We start from the raw sequence: 17783 nt of genomic DNA, 5'->3' as shown, positions 1-17783 counted from the left end.
TGGTATAAAAATCTAATATAGAAATTAGCATATTTTTATAGTAAATGAACTTTATCATATGTTTAGTGAAAAATTAAAATAAAAAAATTGGTGGCCTGGGTTTTTTTGAAAACAAATATAGTTTACTTATAGCTATTGCTTATAGTTTAAAAAATACAGACCGTAAACACGAAAAACTCGACTATAACCACTGAACGAGGAAAATTAGGTCAAGGTCAGATGACACCTGCCAAGTATCACATATACACTTTAGTCTTTCTATATACTAGACATATTGCTCGATATATAATCTGAGTACTGACTTGACTTACTAAAACTTAACCTTGCTCACTGACTCATGAAATGAGGTCAAGGTGAAGCAAAAACTGTCTGACGGGCATGTAGACCTTGCAAGGTAAGCACATACCAAATATGGATATCCTAATAATCATAATAAGAGCGAAATAAACATTACAAAAAAAAATAGAAAAAGGATAAGTCACTGAACCATGAACATGAGGGTAAGGACTTTGGACATATGACAGTGGGAAACTTCATAACATTAGACATCTACATACGAAGTATAGAGCATTCAGGTCTTCCATCTTCTAAAATATTGAAGTCGTAGGCTCCAAAAAAACACCTACAGACTCTCTCAGAAAGCTGACTTGCACTGATTGTTCAGTTTACTAGACCATAGTTCCTCTACAAAAGACCACAGGGACCTCCATTATTTGTATTCTAATTTTAATAAAACAATTAGCAAGCATGTAGAACTTGTAATACTTATTTTTCATGCAATTTACACTATTGCTATGGTTGAACTAAAGTTGACCATCAGGAAGTTCTTAACTGGTCAGCCTGATCTTAATGACGGCTATGAATTGTCTATTTCCAAAACAACTAATGAGTTAAGTCAGGAGCCTGTTTTTAAGTGGTTGTCGTTCGTTGGTGTGTTATTCATTTGTATTTGTTCAATTTTGTACATAAATAAGGCCGTTAGTTTTCTCATTTGAATTATTTTCATTCATCATTTAATGGCCATTTTTGAACTGACCATGCATAATGGTATTTGCTCATTGTTGAAGGACACACACTGACCTATTGTTGTAAATTTTTGTGTCATTTAGTCTTTAGTGAAGAGTTGTCTGATTGGCAATCATACCACATCTTCTTTTTTATAATCTTGTCATATATGTTTTATCCTTACTGTACATGACCCTCATTGACCAGCACAAGAGGTGTCTTGTAAAAAGCAGGAACTGTTCATCCTTCCAGAGCATCTAAGTACAACCCCTGTTTTAGTGAGATTCATACTGTACCTTGCACTTTTATTTTTTTTTTTTTGCTTGCCTTTTTTCCTTTGGTATGTGCTCTGCTATGTTTCTACACCCATTTTTTGACACTTTGTTATTCACAACTTTTGAGATAAATTGACAAACAAAATTATTCAGTTCTGCTGAAATAACACAATTGATGACCAATTACATCCTGCACAAATAATAAATAACAAACAGCATTCAAATTATAAAGTGAGGCCATATACAAATATGTGTTCAAAACTGTTATGCATTCCCTTATATCAGGTTTACAATCATAAATACTGATAAACTACTAGACTAAATATTTTGGAAATGTTTGAGATTTTTGTAGGTCAGGTCTGTTTTTAGTTTTATTCATCAATAACTCTATTTTTCTAATAAGTTTAAAATAAAAAAGTGTATACTTCTTATAAGGAGTGATTGTGAGCATAAATGAACAATATAAATATATCACTTAGAATTTAAAAATATTAAAAAAAGCAATTGTTATCATAGTAAGTTTCAAATTGCCCAAGCCACCTTAAGGTGGAAGACCTTGGTTCAGGGAGATAACTCTTTAAATCAGTTATGTGTTTATCAAAGTCACGTTTCATCAATATATTTTAAGCATTTACCTGAAACAGATTGAAAATAATCTATGTATCTTTCGTCCCTCTTTTAAATATATATTTATGAAAATGGTTGACACACACGTACTGATGATTTTAGGAGTTATTTCCCTTCGCCTAGGTCTACCTCCTTAAGTTTCTCGAGTAAAGAAATCATACAGCCTCGAATAATCTTTTTACAACTGGTAACATGCACTTTTCCCTGAATCGTAAGTTCGGACAACAGTACACTAGTGCGCGTAAACCATCTAATCCATTTCTTTCAATAGATAATTTTAAATGACACAACCTTATATTAGAATATGCAGCTTTCAAAGATAAAGCTTTACAGTTAATAGCCTCAATAAAAGTTTTCAAATTATCTTGTTGCATGTGACAGTTATGTGGATAGTTGGGAGAAAAAATAAAATCTGTGATGTTATCAGATATAACATTTCCTTGTGATGTACAAGTGATTAATCTAAATAATAGTCTAGTGTCATCTAAGGCATTATGAGCAGCATAGGTTTCATCAAGAAGTGTGTCGACAAGATTTGTCTGACTATTTTTAAATTTTCCGTTTTTAATATGTTCCATATCTTTTCCGTTGTAGTGGGAAGTATCAGTAGACATATTTAATTACCTACCCATTGTCGTGCAAACAATGCTAGAACTGTTTAAATACTTTAGAATGACGACATAGACTTGTTTATATACTCATGCGCAAAACATTTAAAGAGAGACAAACTTCTAATTCATCTTTTATTTTGTAACAAGGACACATTATATAGTATTTCAGACGTGGGTAGTCATTGAATATTTCCTACATTGTTATGTACAAATCCATTCTTGATTCAGATGCCTTAAAGTACATGTAAGTAGTCTCATTTGTTTTTTTCTTTTACTAAAAGTTATTTTTAATGTTCACAGTAGGTACAATTATAGTATCTTACTGGAAACGTGTTTGTTTTTCTTTTTTATAATGTAAGAATGCTTTCTCGAGTGATTATGATATATACAATTGAGAACGAAAAAATGTAAACAAACAGACATCCATTCTTGTAAGACTTAAAAAAGAGAATATAACTTATATACAAGCTCATACTTTGTTACTTATTAAGTAATTGTAATGACTCCAACTTCACATCCAATTTTGACTGAACCTAGACATGTACTTGTCTGTCTCACTGAGCCAAACGGACGCACTGTTAGACACATTAACCAACATGTGTTTGAATAGTCGACCTGTAATGGGACCTTATAAAAAGTGTATACAGTAATAACATTAACGGTACCAGTTTTCTTCCACCAGATTCGCATTTCGACAATACATGTCTCTTCAGTGATGCTCGTTGCCAAAATATTTGAAATCTAAAGCTTATATAAAAGATGAAGAGCTTTAACCTAAAAGGTCCAAAAAGTAACGCCAAATCCGTGAAAGGAATCAGAGCTTTGCATGAGGGAGATACATTCCTTAATCTATAATAATGTCTAACATTTTGAAACAACAGAGCATCAGATTGTGGTCTAGCGTGTCATGTTTGTCATGGACTTCTTGTGGTCTAGCATGTCATGTTTGTCATGGACTTCTTGTGGTCTACCAGGTCATGTTTGTCATGAAGTTAGTGTGGTGATTGGTCATCACAGCTTACTGTACAATTGTGAGTGTTGAATATTGTTCGCCTTTATCATGTTTATTTCGTTTGGCATAATTCGGGTCTTGTCGTGTTATTGTTCTATTGGTATATTTTTACAATTTTCTCTTTTTTTTTAATCTGTATTTATATCAAGAAAAAACGGCGAAAATTAGTCATGAACTCCCGGTTTTTCTGCAGACCATGCTCACATGTATCCCTCTTTTAAAATGTACCCCTTCAGTCCTTTTTTATCTATAATGTATTTAATTTCGAAAACACAAATAGTTTTAACAGTTACTTTGATATGATATTTTTGTCCAGAGGTCGATTCTAGTATGAAGCTGTACAATGTCTATGCACTAGTGTAATATGATATATCCTTACATGCTAATTGTTTGTTACTTTTTGTATGAATATGTAGTATCTATACAATAACACGGCTTACTGATACATATCATTTATATACTTAATAATAAACTATAGAAAATCTACCCTGTTTGTACACTTAATAATATACTATAGAAAATCTATTCAGTGGTTGTTTCCTCAATAACATTATGCCTTTTAAAGTTTTATATCAAAACACATTTTGCAGATTGAGATAGATAATCCTTGACAATAGAAATAATCTTTAAATCGTTTGTCTTTGTTTCGGTGAGTGTCATATTTACAAAGATTTGTGGGACGTTTAACTGTTTAGATCAATAATAACACATTAGATAATTTGTAAGATTAAAATGTCAAAACTATGACCGTGTAGCATAATACATTTTGAAAGGCGGCTTTTGTGTGTCTTTTTAATTTATTCATTCCTAACTAAAACTTCAAGTATTCAAATTTCAAATATTCTTACAACCTTATTTAAATTTATTTTGTAAATTTATAAAATACACATGTATTCTGAATTTAAGTTCTCAGCACTTAAGGTGTTCGCGGGAATATTACGATATTTTATATCAATCTCTTTTTTTTAAACAAATGATTTCGCTATATTTTTCTATAAATGAACTTTAATCATTCTTAATAGGAAAAAAATGGGGTCAACGTTCATTTAAACTTACTATCTGCCTTCGAAAGAAGCATACATTTTTGTATAGTTCCATACACAGATTACTTGACGGAGTTTTTATTAATCCAGTCTTTATATCTGTCGATACCTGTTACTTGGCATTGTACAAGGTCATGTTTTTGTCTGGCTGTTTATGACTTCTTTACACTATATCCATTGGATGTTGGATATGTACGGATTGATAGTTTAGTTTTAGATGCATGATTTTTTTATTGGTTGTTAGTGGCTTTGAACTAGCTGTCAGATATTAACTGCCAGTACACTCAGGTCTGTTCATTGTGTCTTTTTGTGTCGGGATGTATAAGTACCCGGCCACGTCCACTTGTCTTTTTGTCCATTTGATGAGTTAAACCTTTTTTAACTGATTTTTATAGTTTGTTATTATGTTGTACTGTTATACCTCTGTCCCAGGTTAGGGGGAGGGTTTTGATCCCGCTTACATGTTTAACCCCGCCACATTATTAATGTATGTGCCTGTCCCAAAAAAGGAGCACGTAATTCAGTGGTTTTCGTTTGTTTTTCGTTCATTTTTTTTATATATAAATAAGGCCGTTAGTTTTCTAGTTTGAATTGTTTTACAATGTCTTATCGGGGCCTTTTATAGCTGACTATGCAGTATGGGTTTTGCTCATTGTTAAAGGCCGTACGGTGACCTATAGTTGTTAATGTCTGTGTCATTTTGGTCTAGCTGAGAACACCATTTTTAAACAAATCTCAAAACAATACAGATAACCTGGTGCCACCTTTATTAAACGAGTTTGCATACTTAAATTACCTGAGATCACCTTTGTAAATCCAGTTTTTATATACGGATTACCTGAGGTCAGCTTCATTCTTACCAATATACATTCACAACAGACAAGCTGAGAACACCATTATTAAACAAATCTCAAAACAATACAGATAACCTGGTGCCACCTTTATTAAACGAGTTTGCATACTTAAATTACCTGAGATCACCTTTGTAAATCCAGTTTTTATATACGGATTACCTGGGGTCAGCTTCATTCTTACCAATCTACATTCACAATAGACTAGCTAAGAACACCATTATTAAAGGGGAAGGAAACCCACTTGTAATTGTGTTAAGAATCTATTTTATATTTGTATAGTAATAAAGCGTCTTATCTCTTTGAAATTATGTCAGAAACCTGTAAAAATGATATTAATATTTTACCCATTTTAAATTTCCCGTCGACATGGCAGATATCATTTTGTTTTTATTAGTGACGTCACCCCGTCTATTTGGATTCCAACGTTCGATTACGTAATACAATCAGAGCAAAACAAAAACATTCACCGATTAATCATGGATAGAGAAGATAAAATGGGCTTGGTTCCGTATAATTTTGAACAAGAATATTCTGTCGAGGAAATGAACACTAATTCCGTAGCCAAGCCAACATCACAGCAGGCATTCCCGACTTTTGAAGAATGGTGTGACTGTGGAAATTGCTAGCAAATGCCGTCCCCAGAGGAATGTGTATGTTGCAGACATGCGGAGTTTGTTTATCAAAATTTAGAGGACCATCAGTGCATTATGCAGATTGAGAGTTTTGACAATCTTATTTTAAACCCCGATGTATTGGCACTGTCATTTATACAGATGATGATGTTTAAGAGGCAACGTGGTCGTGCACCTGACCAGACTCAAGGTAATTTCTTTAAATATGTGAAAAAATGGGAGAAGGAACCATTGGAACTTTACTGTAGGTGATTTTTTTAACTACCAGAAAATGCCGTTTTGCCGTTTTATATAATATTATCTGATATCATTGTCGTTCTTTCGGTGTGGAAAAAAGAGTGTGTTGGGGGGGGGGGGGGAGAAAATAAGCGTTATAACAATCTTGGAACATTGGACATTTTTCACAAAGAAAAAGTTTTTCTTCTTAGCCTTTTTGATACTTGCAGAATATTTTACACAGAGCATAATATATTGAAGCATGCTGAAGGGATTAATATCTGACAAATTTATATTTTCAAAAATATAATCTACATGTATAAAATTAATTTGAAAAAAATGAGAGGCCGATATTTATATCAATGAGACTCTAACCAGAAACCTGCAACTATAAACAAAAAAACCAACATGCTGGTATATACATGTACCAGGTCTCAAGTAGAATATCCCATATTAAGACAAGTGAAGTTTACAGGTTGATCCAACATTTGTGTGTCTACCATGCACATTATATATCAAACTGTAAAATATCACAGAAATTAGTCATTGTATATGTATTTATCCTATTTCAGACAGTCACGGTTAGTTGCCTACAGACAATTTGTATGTTTGATGCTGAAAGGTGAGAGACTGGGAAAGGGCAATAGAGTAGTTATTCCATCCTGTGTTGTTAGAAAAATCAGAGATGCTTTCCTAGAGGATGATGGTGATTATACTGGATTCAAGTTGGCTATTGATGATGTTCTGGACTTATTTGTTTAACATTACACTTTTTTTTCTTACCTTTGTTATCATTAAAAAAAAAATTCCAGATTTTGTGTATTTTAGAATATTTATTATTAATACTCAGTGGAACTATCACCCATTGCTTGTCATTAGCTTGGACTCGGGAGATGTATTGAAATCAAATTACTTTAGTAGCTGTCTGCAGTATTTGTCTTTTTGTCCATTATTTTACTCAGTTTTAGCATATTCCCAGCTGTTTTTTTAATTGTTCCGCATTTGTTCAAGTCTTTTTACTTACAGCTTACTATTGGATACATGTTTTGATCATTATTTAATGTATTGCGATGACCATCATTTATAAATAGAGTTTTTCCCCTTTTTTTCTGGTGGATAGGGGTAGGGCATTGACCATTCTTATTTTATGTGTGGGTGATGGGAATGTTAAGGATCAGAAATGTTTTTTGGGAAACTCAAGGACAAATTCATTTCCCCCCTAAATCATCAATGGAAACACTCCTGTTCATTAAACTTTTATTTCAGAAATATGAAATAACAAAAAATAAAAAAAAACATGCCCCTTCTCCAAAAGATGAATGGTTAATGCCAAATTGTCTCGCTTCACTGGACTTTAACTTCAAGTAAAACATATTACTGAACTATATACGGTACACATTGGATTGATAACAGTGAATTTTATGTGATGAATATGAATCGTGCAATGTACTAGAACACAACTGAGAGCTGGATTTTTATATGAATATAGTTCTTTGTATTAGAACTACATTGTAAGTTATATTTTTGTAAGAATGTGCTTTGAAGTCCTCATACACAATATATTACGTGGTGTCACCTTTATTGAACCAGTCTGCATACATAGATTAACTGAGGTCACCTTTATTAAACCATTCTTTATAGACAGATTATCTGAAGTTCCCTTAAAAAATAAATCAAATACGCTAAAGATTACTTCATTTAACCAGTTTTCATTCACAACAGATAACATCAGGGATTTATCAAACCAGTCTTCATATACTTCAGATTATCTAGGATTTCACCTTCCATCAACCAGTCTTCATACACTACAGATTACCTGAGGTTCTCTTAATTAAACCAGTCTTCATACACAACGTATTCCCTGAGGTCACCATTATTTATTAACTCTGAATATACAGATTACCTGAAGTCATCTTTATAAAACAAATCTGAATATACTACAGTTTACATAAGGACTTTAATCAACCAGTTTTTATTTACAACAGATAACAACAGGGGTATACTTAACCAGTCATAATTTACTTCAGATTATCTAATTTCACCTTCTTTCAACCAGTCTTCATACATTACTTATTACCTGAGGTTCCCTTAATTAAACCAGTTTCAATACACAACTGGTTACATGAGGTCAACTTTATTAAACAAATCTCTATATATTAGAGATTTACTTATGTCATCTTTATTAAGCCAATCTTCATGCACAACAGATGACATGAGGTCACCTTTATTTATTAAATCTGCATAGATATATATTACCTGAGGTCACCTTTATAAAACAAATCTGAATACACTAAATTACCTGAGGACTTTATTTAACCTGTTTTCATTCACAACAGATAACATCAGGGGTTTATTTAAATAGTTATCAAAGGTAACAGGATTATAATTTTATACACCAGACGCGCGTTTCGTTTACATAAGACTCATCAGTGACGCTCATAACAAAATAGTTAAAAAGCCAAAAAAGTACAAAGTTGAAGAGCATTGCGGACCCAAAATTCCAAAAAGTTGGGCCAATCAGTCATCATATACTTCAGATTATCTGATTTCACCTTCTTTCAACCAGTCTTCATACACTGCAGATTACCTGAGGTCCCCTTAATTAAACCAGTATCCATACACAACAGATTACCTGGGGTCACCTTTATTAAACAAATCTCTATACACTACAGATTACCTCATGCAGCTTTATTAAGCCAGTCTTCATGCACAACAGTTTACCTGAGGTCAACTTTATTTAACCCTCTGCATACACAGATTACCTGAGGTCATCTTTATTAATCCGGTCTTTGTAGACAGATTACATGAGGTCGCCATTATTAAACAAATCTCAATACACTACAGGCTACCTAAGGGCACCTATAACAAACCAAACTTCATTTACAACAGACTTACTGAGGTCACCAGTATTAAACAAATCTCAAAACACTACCGATTACTTGATGTCACCTTTATTAAACCAGTCTACATACCAAGATTACCATAGGTCAACCTTATACCTGAGGTCACCTTTATAAAACAAATCTGAATACACTGTAGTGTTTAAAGGCTGACTAATGAAGGTGAAATCAGGTTATCTGTATTGTATAAAGACTGACTTAATAAAACCCTTATGTAATATGTTGTAAGATATTAAGGCATAATTATATACTCTAGCATTGTATCTATTTATCTTTTATTACAGGGGTACCTGAGGTCACCCCTCCAAAAAACAAATATAACCGTTTTACTCAAATTAACTCGGTTCACATCAAGTAAAACATTACATAAACAATACAACGTCCATGAATTCATACATTTTAAAGTGAAAAAAATAGTTTATTACAGAATTATAAACCCTAGCATTGTATTAATTATTCTTTCATTACAGGAGTTACCTTAGTTCACCTCAAAAATAAAACCCGAATATGGTGTGATCCAAGGCTCCGTGTTGAAGGCCGTGCATTGAACGATAATGGTTTAACTTTTGTTTACATTGATATTTGGATGGAGAGTTGTCTCGTTGGCACTCACACCACATCTTCCTATATCCATTTAACTCAAAATTAACTCAGTTCACCATAAAAAATACATTACATAAACAGTTCAACGTTTATGAAGTCCTACATTTTAAAATGAAGAAATTAATTTATTACATAATAATTATGTACCCTGGCATTGTATCTATTACGCCAGACGCGCGTTTCGTCTACATAAGACTCATCAGTGACGCTCAGATCAAAATAGTTATAAAGCCAAACAAGTACAAAGTTGAAGAGCACTGAGGACCCTAAATTCAAATGGTGTTATCTTAACAAATATATAACATAAGCTATGCAGTGTCCATGAAGTCCTACATTCAGGATGGAGAAATTAGTTTATTGCATCATAATAGTATATCATAGTATAGTATTTACTATTCACTAATACGGGGGTTAAGTGAGGTAATCACCCTATCAACAAAAAAAAAACAACCACAAAATACAACCAATTCATCTCCAATTAACTTAGGTCACCTGAACAAATACATAACATGAACAATACAACGTCCATGCTACATTGAAAATTACTTGGTAATATAATTACATCATAATTATATTACCAAGTAATGTAATTACATCATAATTATATTACCAAGTAATGTATCTATTTTGTTTTTTAAAAATTAAGTCATATTACAATGTGGTATTAAGATTTATCACTATAGGGAACTATATTTCCGAGCGAAACAATCGGTGACCAATTCCATCGGTTACCTCAGGGCCTACATCAGCGGACCTTCCTTCCACCTGCGATCTGATATCGTTGTAACACATATATATGTTATCTGTTGAACCATTATATATATATATATAGGTTGTAAAAGGTTGTAAAAGACTTAAAGTATAAAATATCTGCTGGTTGTGATGGTATACAAAACTAAATGATAAGATGATCATGTGGTAAATTAGTTAAAACATATGTGTTGATTTTCAATTTGATATTTAAAAGTGGATTCTCTCCTTCTATATGGAGAGAAAACATCATTAAGCCTATATTTAAAGGAAGGTGTTTTATTTATCCTTCAAACTACAGGGTAAAGCTTTTTCTAGCTGTTTAGGTAAAAAAAACTATTATAACAAGAAGTAATTGTAACAGGATGCTGTTACGAAGTCTCCCACACAAAGCTCCCATATTCATTCGATTTGTTTAATTGTCCCATACAAGAATATATATGGTTTAGGGGTGGGAATCTTGACCATTTAGAAGTTTTCAAACAAGAGAGGGTGGGGTGACACCCTAAGGACTTACCTTTTATTTCTTTTCATTTGTTTTATTGTCCCCTAAAAGAATATATATGGTTTAGGGTCGGGGATCTGGACCGTTTACAAGATAATAGAACATTCTCAAATTGCATGGGGTGGGGGCGACCCCCATGGACCCTCCCTATATTTCATTTAATATGTTTTATTGTTCCATACAAGAATATATATGGTTTACGGGTTGGGATCTGGACCGTTTACAAGATAATAGCACATTCTCAAATTGAATGGGGTGGGGGCGACCCCAGGGACTTTCCCTTTACATCATTTAATTTGTGTTATCGTCCCATTCAAGAATATATATGGTTTATGGGTGGGGATCTGGACCGTTTACAAGATAATAGCACACTCTCAAATTGAACGGGGTGGGGGCGACCCCCAAGGACTTCCCTTTTACATCATTTAATTTGTTTTATCGTCCCGTTTAAGAATATATATGGTTTAGGGGTTGGGATTTGGACCGTTTACAAGATAACATTCTCATATTTAAGGGGGTGGGGATGACCCCCCAGGGATTCCCCCTTTACTTCATGTGATTTGTTTTATTGTCCTATGATCATTTTTGAAGACTGTGTGTTTATCACTTAAAGTTTTCAAGTTATATTCATTTGAAAATTTTCGAAAATAAAATCCCAAAGGGTTCTTTAGTAAACGCTCCCTTCTTTCGGCCCCCCAAAATACCCCTTAATAGACCCAACGCATGAACGAACGATTGATGGCTCACCTAGACATATTAGTCTAACATTTTATGAAACCCATAGTAAATCTGAAAAGTGGTTTTGGAGAAACGCTGCGGACAAGTTCATTTTTTTTAAAGTGGCGGAAGAAAAAGAAGAAGAAGAATGCAGAAATATTTAGAATGTCAAAATCTGACCATGCAGAAATATTTAGAATGTCAAAATCTGATGATTATGCAGAAATATTTAGAATGTCAATATCTTATCATGCAGACATATGTAGAATGTCAAAATCTAACCATGCAGAAATATTTAGAATGTTAAAATCTGATTACGCAGAAATATTTAGAATGTCAAAATCTGATTACGCAGAAATATTTAGAATGTCAAAATCTGATTACCCAGAAATATTTAGAATGTTAAAATCTTATCATGCAGAAATATTTAGAATGTCAAAATCTGATGATTATGCAGAAATATTTAGAATGTCAAAATCTGATGATTATGCAGAAATATTTAGAATGTCAATATCTTATCATGCAGACATATGTAGAATGTCAAAATCTAACCATGCAGAAATATTTAGAATGTTAAAATCTGATTACGCAGAAATATTTAGAATGTCAAAATCTGATTACGCAGAAATATTTAGAATGTCAAAATCTGATTACGCAGAAATATTTAGAATGTTAAAATCTTATCATGCAGAAATATTTAGAATGTCAAAATCTGATGATTATGCAGAAATATTTAGAATGTCAATATCTTATCATGCAGAAATATTTAGAATGTCAAAATCTGATGATTATGCAGAAATATTTAGAATGTCAAAATCTGACCATGCAGAAATATTTAGAATGTTAAAATCTGATTACGCAGAAATATTTAGAATGTCAATATCTGATTACGCAGAAATATTTAGAATGTTAAAATCTACCATATCTACCATGTCTACATGTATTTCAGTTGTTTTGCTGGTGTCACCTTTAAAGAATCTACATATTTTTTCAACTGAGTGCTTGTAATACTCTTGTCTTTTTCCACCCGGTTTCTTATCAACATCATTGCAGCCACCTAGTTACTATTACCATAACTTTAGTTGTATAGTGACATCTTTTATTTTTGCAGGAATCCATGAACCATTAAGTTATAATGATAACGTTTTATACTGTAAAACGAATCTGAAATCATGGCACCTCTTTCGATAGAAGAGGAGAATTATGTCCGGTTAGCGTTGTTGTTAAAAGGAGTTACACCTAGAGCAGTCCGTACTTATTTTGACAGAGAATTTCAACCTATCTCTCTACCATCAACATTAAGTAGAAGCCACAACAATCTTTTGGACTTAAAAATAAAGAGAATCATAAATCAGGCGCAGTGGAACCTTTTGATTCCAAGAAATGGTACGTTTTTATTTGACTGCAGAAATTTTGTGGATTAGGATTACACTAACCAGTAGCGGAGGGGGCATAGAGTTTAACCCTTGTCTGTATATACGTACGTCCGTAGGTCCCAAAATTGGTTTCCGTTTTTCTAACTTAAGATTACCTCAACTTCAACCAAATGTTATGAGACTTTTACACAATGATAATTACTGCTAAATGCAAATCAAGCTTGAATTTTGGTAGTGTTTTTCTAAAAGTTTTAGAGCTATGACCCTTTATAAATGGAAAACGTAAAACATTTTAGTTTCCGTTCTCCTTGCTTAAGTTTGCCTCAACCAAATGATATGAAACTTTTACAAAATGCTTATAACCACAAAGCACAGATCAATATTGAATTTTGGTAGCGTCACTTAAATGATTCTGGGGTTATGCCTCTTTAAAAATGGAAAAATTGCCATTTTTTAGTTTTCTTTTTCTACTTTAATTTATCTCAACCAAATGTTATGAAAGAGGGACAGTCAAACTCATAAATCGAAAATAAACTGACAACACATGCTTATTACCACTTAATACAGATCAAGTTAGAATTTTGATCGTGTCACGTCTACTGTTCTTGAGTTATGCCCCTTTATAAACATCACAAGTAATGAAATTTTTGTTTTTGTTCTCTCACTTTTCTTTACCGCAACCAATGTTATGAGGACAAAGTAAAATCACAAAAATCCTGAACTCCGAGGACAACACAAAGTTGAATTACCTCACTTACACTGCTTTTAAATTATGTATTTGGAAATGTAAATATATATCTATGAAATTTAATCACAAGGTTTAAAACCACAACAGGTTAGGATTGAATTTGGGGGTTATGGTCCCTATGGTTTAGGAATAAGTGACCAATAAGGGTCCCAAATAAGCCTGTATCTAGTGTCCAGACAATAACTTGTGGAACGGTGTATGGAATTGTATGAAATTGTAACAAAAGTGTCCATATCTGAAATGAACTCATCATAGATACCTGGATTTAAATTTTGTATTTACGCCTGTTTGGTCTACAAAAGACACATCAGTGACGCTTAGTTCCAAAAAGTTAAAAAGCCAAATAGAGTACGAAGTTGAAGAGCATTTGACACCAATATTCCTTAACGAATTGTCGAAACTGAAGCTTAACCTTTCCTGAGGTAGAAAAGCTTTTGTATTTCAAAAATTCAAAGTTTTGGAAACAGTTAATTTATAAATATGACCATATTAATTATAATTCATGTCAGCACAGAAGTGCTGACTTCTGGGCTGGTGATACCCTCAGGTAATTTAAACTCCACCAGCAGTGGTATCGATCCAGTGGTTGTAAATACCCTCATCATAGATACCTGGATTTAAATTTTGTATATACGCCAGGCACACGTACATGGCAGATGAATAGGAGTGGCGTAATAGGTTGGGGGTTTTGGGGGTAATGGCTGAATCTGTTAAGGAATTAGGGTAAAAAAAGGGGAACACAAGGGTTTCCTGGTTAACATGGTTAATGGACAATTACGCTAGCTTTCTTTCGTGATGTTGGGTGGTTTGTTTTTGCTATGTGTTTGCTAGTTCCAGTATGAAATATTTTTTAGCAATTTCTAGAAACATCAAATACTGTGATTTAAATACGTAAAGTATTATAATATTGTATATCAAATGGTTCAGTGGTAATGCATTTTTATACTCAGAATGAATTATTCTTTGTTTGTTTTGTTTTTTGCATTATAGTTATCTCCCTTACAATGGTACCTTGTCAGAAGCCTCTGGCCTTTGTTTAATTTTTTAATTATTTTCAATTTTAGTTCATTTTATATATTTCAGAGCTCAGTTTGACATCCATTAACACTGAACTAGTATACATCTTTGATTAGGGGTCAGCTGAAGCACATGACTAGGTGCGGGATTTCCTCACTATATTGAATACCTGTTGGTGGCCTTCGGATGTTTTCTGCTCTTCGGTCGGGTTGTTGTCTCTTTGACTCATTCCCCATATCTATTCTCAATTGTATTAACTAAGGAAAGACTGAGATTTAGTATGATGGTTAATGCTCCATTCAAATAAGTTGGGGGTTCTATTTTTTTTAAAAGGTTAATAATTTTTTTCCGAATGTTCTCGATTTTTTTTTTTTTCTAACATGTTTCAAGAAGAAATCTTCAATTGCTCAGTCATGTCAGTATTATAGATTTGTAAGATTTATTTTGTGTCAGATACCTATATTATGTCAAAAAATGTATCACAATCCAAATTCAGATGGTATCAAGCTTAAATATTGTGTGTCCAAATTTCCTCCATCTGTTCAGGGTTCAAACTCTGTGGCCGTATCACACTATGCTCAGCAAAGCATTTTATTGATGATTATCTTGAATATTATTATACATAGAGATAAACAGTTAACAGCAATAATGTTCAGCAAAATAAGATCTCAAAAACAGATATATAAAAGGCTAAAAAAAGAACATGGGGTTTAAATGAAGGCTTAGCTTATATCTCTGAAACTAATGCCTTTAGAACAAAATTGACAAATTCATTTATAACAAAATGCTCATTAGGTTAAGATATATCAGTCCTATAATTACAGTTATGGTTATTATATTGCATATTACATGTATTATAGGTAGATATAAACATGATATAAAACTTAAACAGCAATAATGTTCAGAAAAGTAAGATCTAAAAATAGGTCAACATTACCAAAAAGGTTAGTTGACCCCTTGAGAAGTTATTGCTTGTTAAGATCAATTTTTAACAATTTTTCGTAAATTTTTGTAATATTTAACAAAAGTGTTCTCCTCTGAAACAACTGGGACAAATTTAACCAAATTAGACCACAATCAACATCATAGTATATAGTTTTAACAATGTGTCTGATTAACTTGCCTGCCAACCAACATGACAGACATGGCTAAACTATATATATCTATGAATCAATTGTAAATGAAAATATCAGGTGAGCGACACAGGTTCCTTGGATCATCTAGTTTTTTGGGGGAAAGACGGCTTCAAACCGTCAATTCCGTATTTGGTTTAACAGACTGCCAAGCATCTCACGTCAATCATTTTGTTTTATAGTATAAAAACCCCTCAAAATGTCATACTGAAATTGAAGAGAAGGAGACCCACAAATGAACCAATTGACTTAAAACACTTTTTTTAAACAGTTCTCTTCTGTTTCTCGTGAAATGATCGTATCTTCAGCTCCCCTTTTACACTATTTTCGTTTCTTTAACAACCCGGAAAATCAGTATTACGAAATATTATAGTTTAGATATATCCAACTTAGTAACGTCATTGTTGGAATCCCACACTACGCTAAAGCAGGGATACCATTTACAGAATTCCCGTACTAATTTAAAATTGGCATTTGTTTAATCTAAACATAAAATGTTTGCTGTAGATGATTCAAACATCAACATTCAATGGTTTTATTTGTATGTCAACTTTCACGTTAAAAAATGGGGACACTTGCGATTTGGGGAGGGAAACAGCAGTTTTCATTCTTTCTATAAAATTCTGTTTTTAGAATCGTCCTCCAATATATGAGCACCTCAATTGATGAGTAATTATCCACTATATAGAAATCAAAGTTAATGTATATGAACACTTAAAATGTGACATTTAGTATATGATTCCATTAAAACAAAATAGTGAGTACCAATATAATCATGATTATCATTGTAATATAAAAAAAAAAGATAAAAAATTGAAAATATGCTTTTTGTAGTTTAAACCTATTTATTCATGAAATGTACAAATATATCAAAATATAGGTTTGGAAACAAGCTTCACACAACTTATATCAATAATATTTGTTTTTACAAACGTGTGCATATATTCCTGTAATGAGAGTTGTAACTGGAAACTTTATCAATGGAAAATTAAAACTGAATACATTTTTCAGTCCTCTCTTTCTTGAGAGAAAAAAAATCTTAAGTAGAGTACTGTCACAAAACATGGAGAAAAGTCCAGCCTGCAGTTCAGTGGAACACAATTCAATATTTTGAATATGTTGCAGTAGTTTTTAAATGATAGAATTAAATTGAATTTTAAAGAATTAACTTCAACTTAATTCAAATGATTTGATTTATAAGGTGCATATCTCTTCTATTAGTCCAAATTGACTTCATAATGAATTCTTGACTAAAGAAATGAAATAACATTAAACAACAATTATTTTCATTATTCTCAATCTTCCTACATGTTCTAGCTGTTTTTTTGCTAATTCTTTGTATGAAGACTATCAAAAGATGCGAAGGATACCCCCAAAAATAGAAACAATTGCCGTCTCTTCCCTCAGAGCTCTTCAGCTCTTTGATTTTTTTCTTGTGATGGCTACTTAGCACAACAATTCTTATTTATGAATTAACATCTTTAAAATTCTTTTTACATACTTGTAACTTAGTTGTTGGTGACTTTAGTTCACTTCTAAATCGATGGCGTAGATGGTTAAAGAAAAAACTCTGTGTTATATGCGTATATGTTGAAACTATAAAAAGGGTGAGTCAGAGACATTGCAAGTTAATAATTCACCATCAATGTTTCTTAGCTTATGATGACAAAATTGTTACATCCTGGCTGACAAAAGCGAATATTCATTTCATTATTTCATTTTCATTAATAATGAACAAAAAATAATCATATTTAAGATT

The 17783-nt window shown here is 32.4% G+C and overlaps 3 protein-coding genes across 4 annotated transcripts in view; all 3 read left to right on the top strand.

Annotated features, from left to right (window-relative positions):
• Positions 1-17783, top strand: part of LOC139499378 (uncharacterized) — a 262354-nt gene that overhangs the window by 143267 nt on the left and 101304 nt on the right. The gene's annotated exons all lie outside the window — the stretch shown is intronic.
• The window catches only part of LOC139499369 (serine/threonine-protein phosphatase 6 regulatory ankyrin repeat subunit B-like), a 38474-nt gene continuing 23326 nt past the window's right edge, over positions 2636-17783 (top strand). Inside the window, exons 1-2 of the mRNA XM_071288053.1 lie at positions 2636-2762; positions 12862-13136. Of these exons, the coding sequence (XP_071144154.1) occupies positions 12923-13136 (214 nt within the window). The 5' untranslated portion in view covers positions 2636-2762; positions 12862-12922. The remainder of the gene's footprint in view (positions 2763-12861; positions 13137-17783) is intronic.
• On the top strand, positions 6057-7037 carry LOC139499303 (uncharacterized). The gene is made up of 2 exons (XM_071287970.1): positions 6057-6307; positions 6848-7037. The coding sequence occupies exons 1-2, from the start codon at positions 6057-6059 to the stop codon at positions 7035-7037; spliced, it is 441 nt and encodes a 146-aa protein (XP_071144071.1).

The sequence above is a fragment of the Mytilus edulis genome, chromosome 12 (assembly GCF_963676685.1).
Source record: "Mytilus edulis chromosome 12, xbMytEdul2.2, whole genome shotgun sequence".
Classification (NCBI taxonomy): domain Eukaryota; kingdom Metazoa; phylum Mollusca; class Bivalvia; order Mytilida; family Mytilidae; genus Mytilus; species Mytilus edulis.
Note: the sequence above shows the minus strand (reverse complement) of the source record. Positions and strands in the feature narration are given on the sequence as shown.

What these genes read in the sequence shown, in the direction of transcription:
- LOC139499303 (XM_071287970.1), top strand. Translation starts at nt 6,057, where the DNA reads ATGCCGTCCCCAGAGGAATGTGTATGTTGCAGACATGCGGAGTTTGTT. An exon ending in CCATTGGAACTTTACTGTAG is followed by an intron (nt 6,308 to 6,847) that starts GTGATTTTTTTA and finishes ATCCTATTTCAG; the next exon opens with ACAGTCACGGTTAGTTGCCT.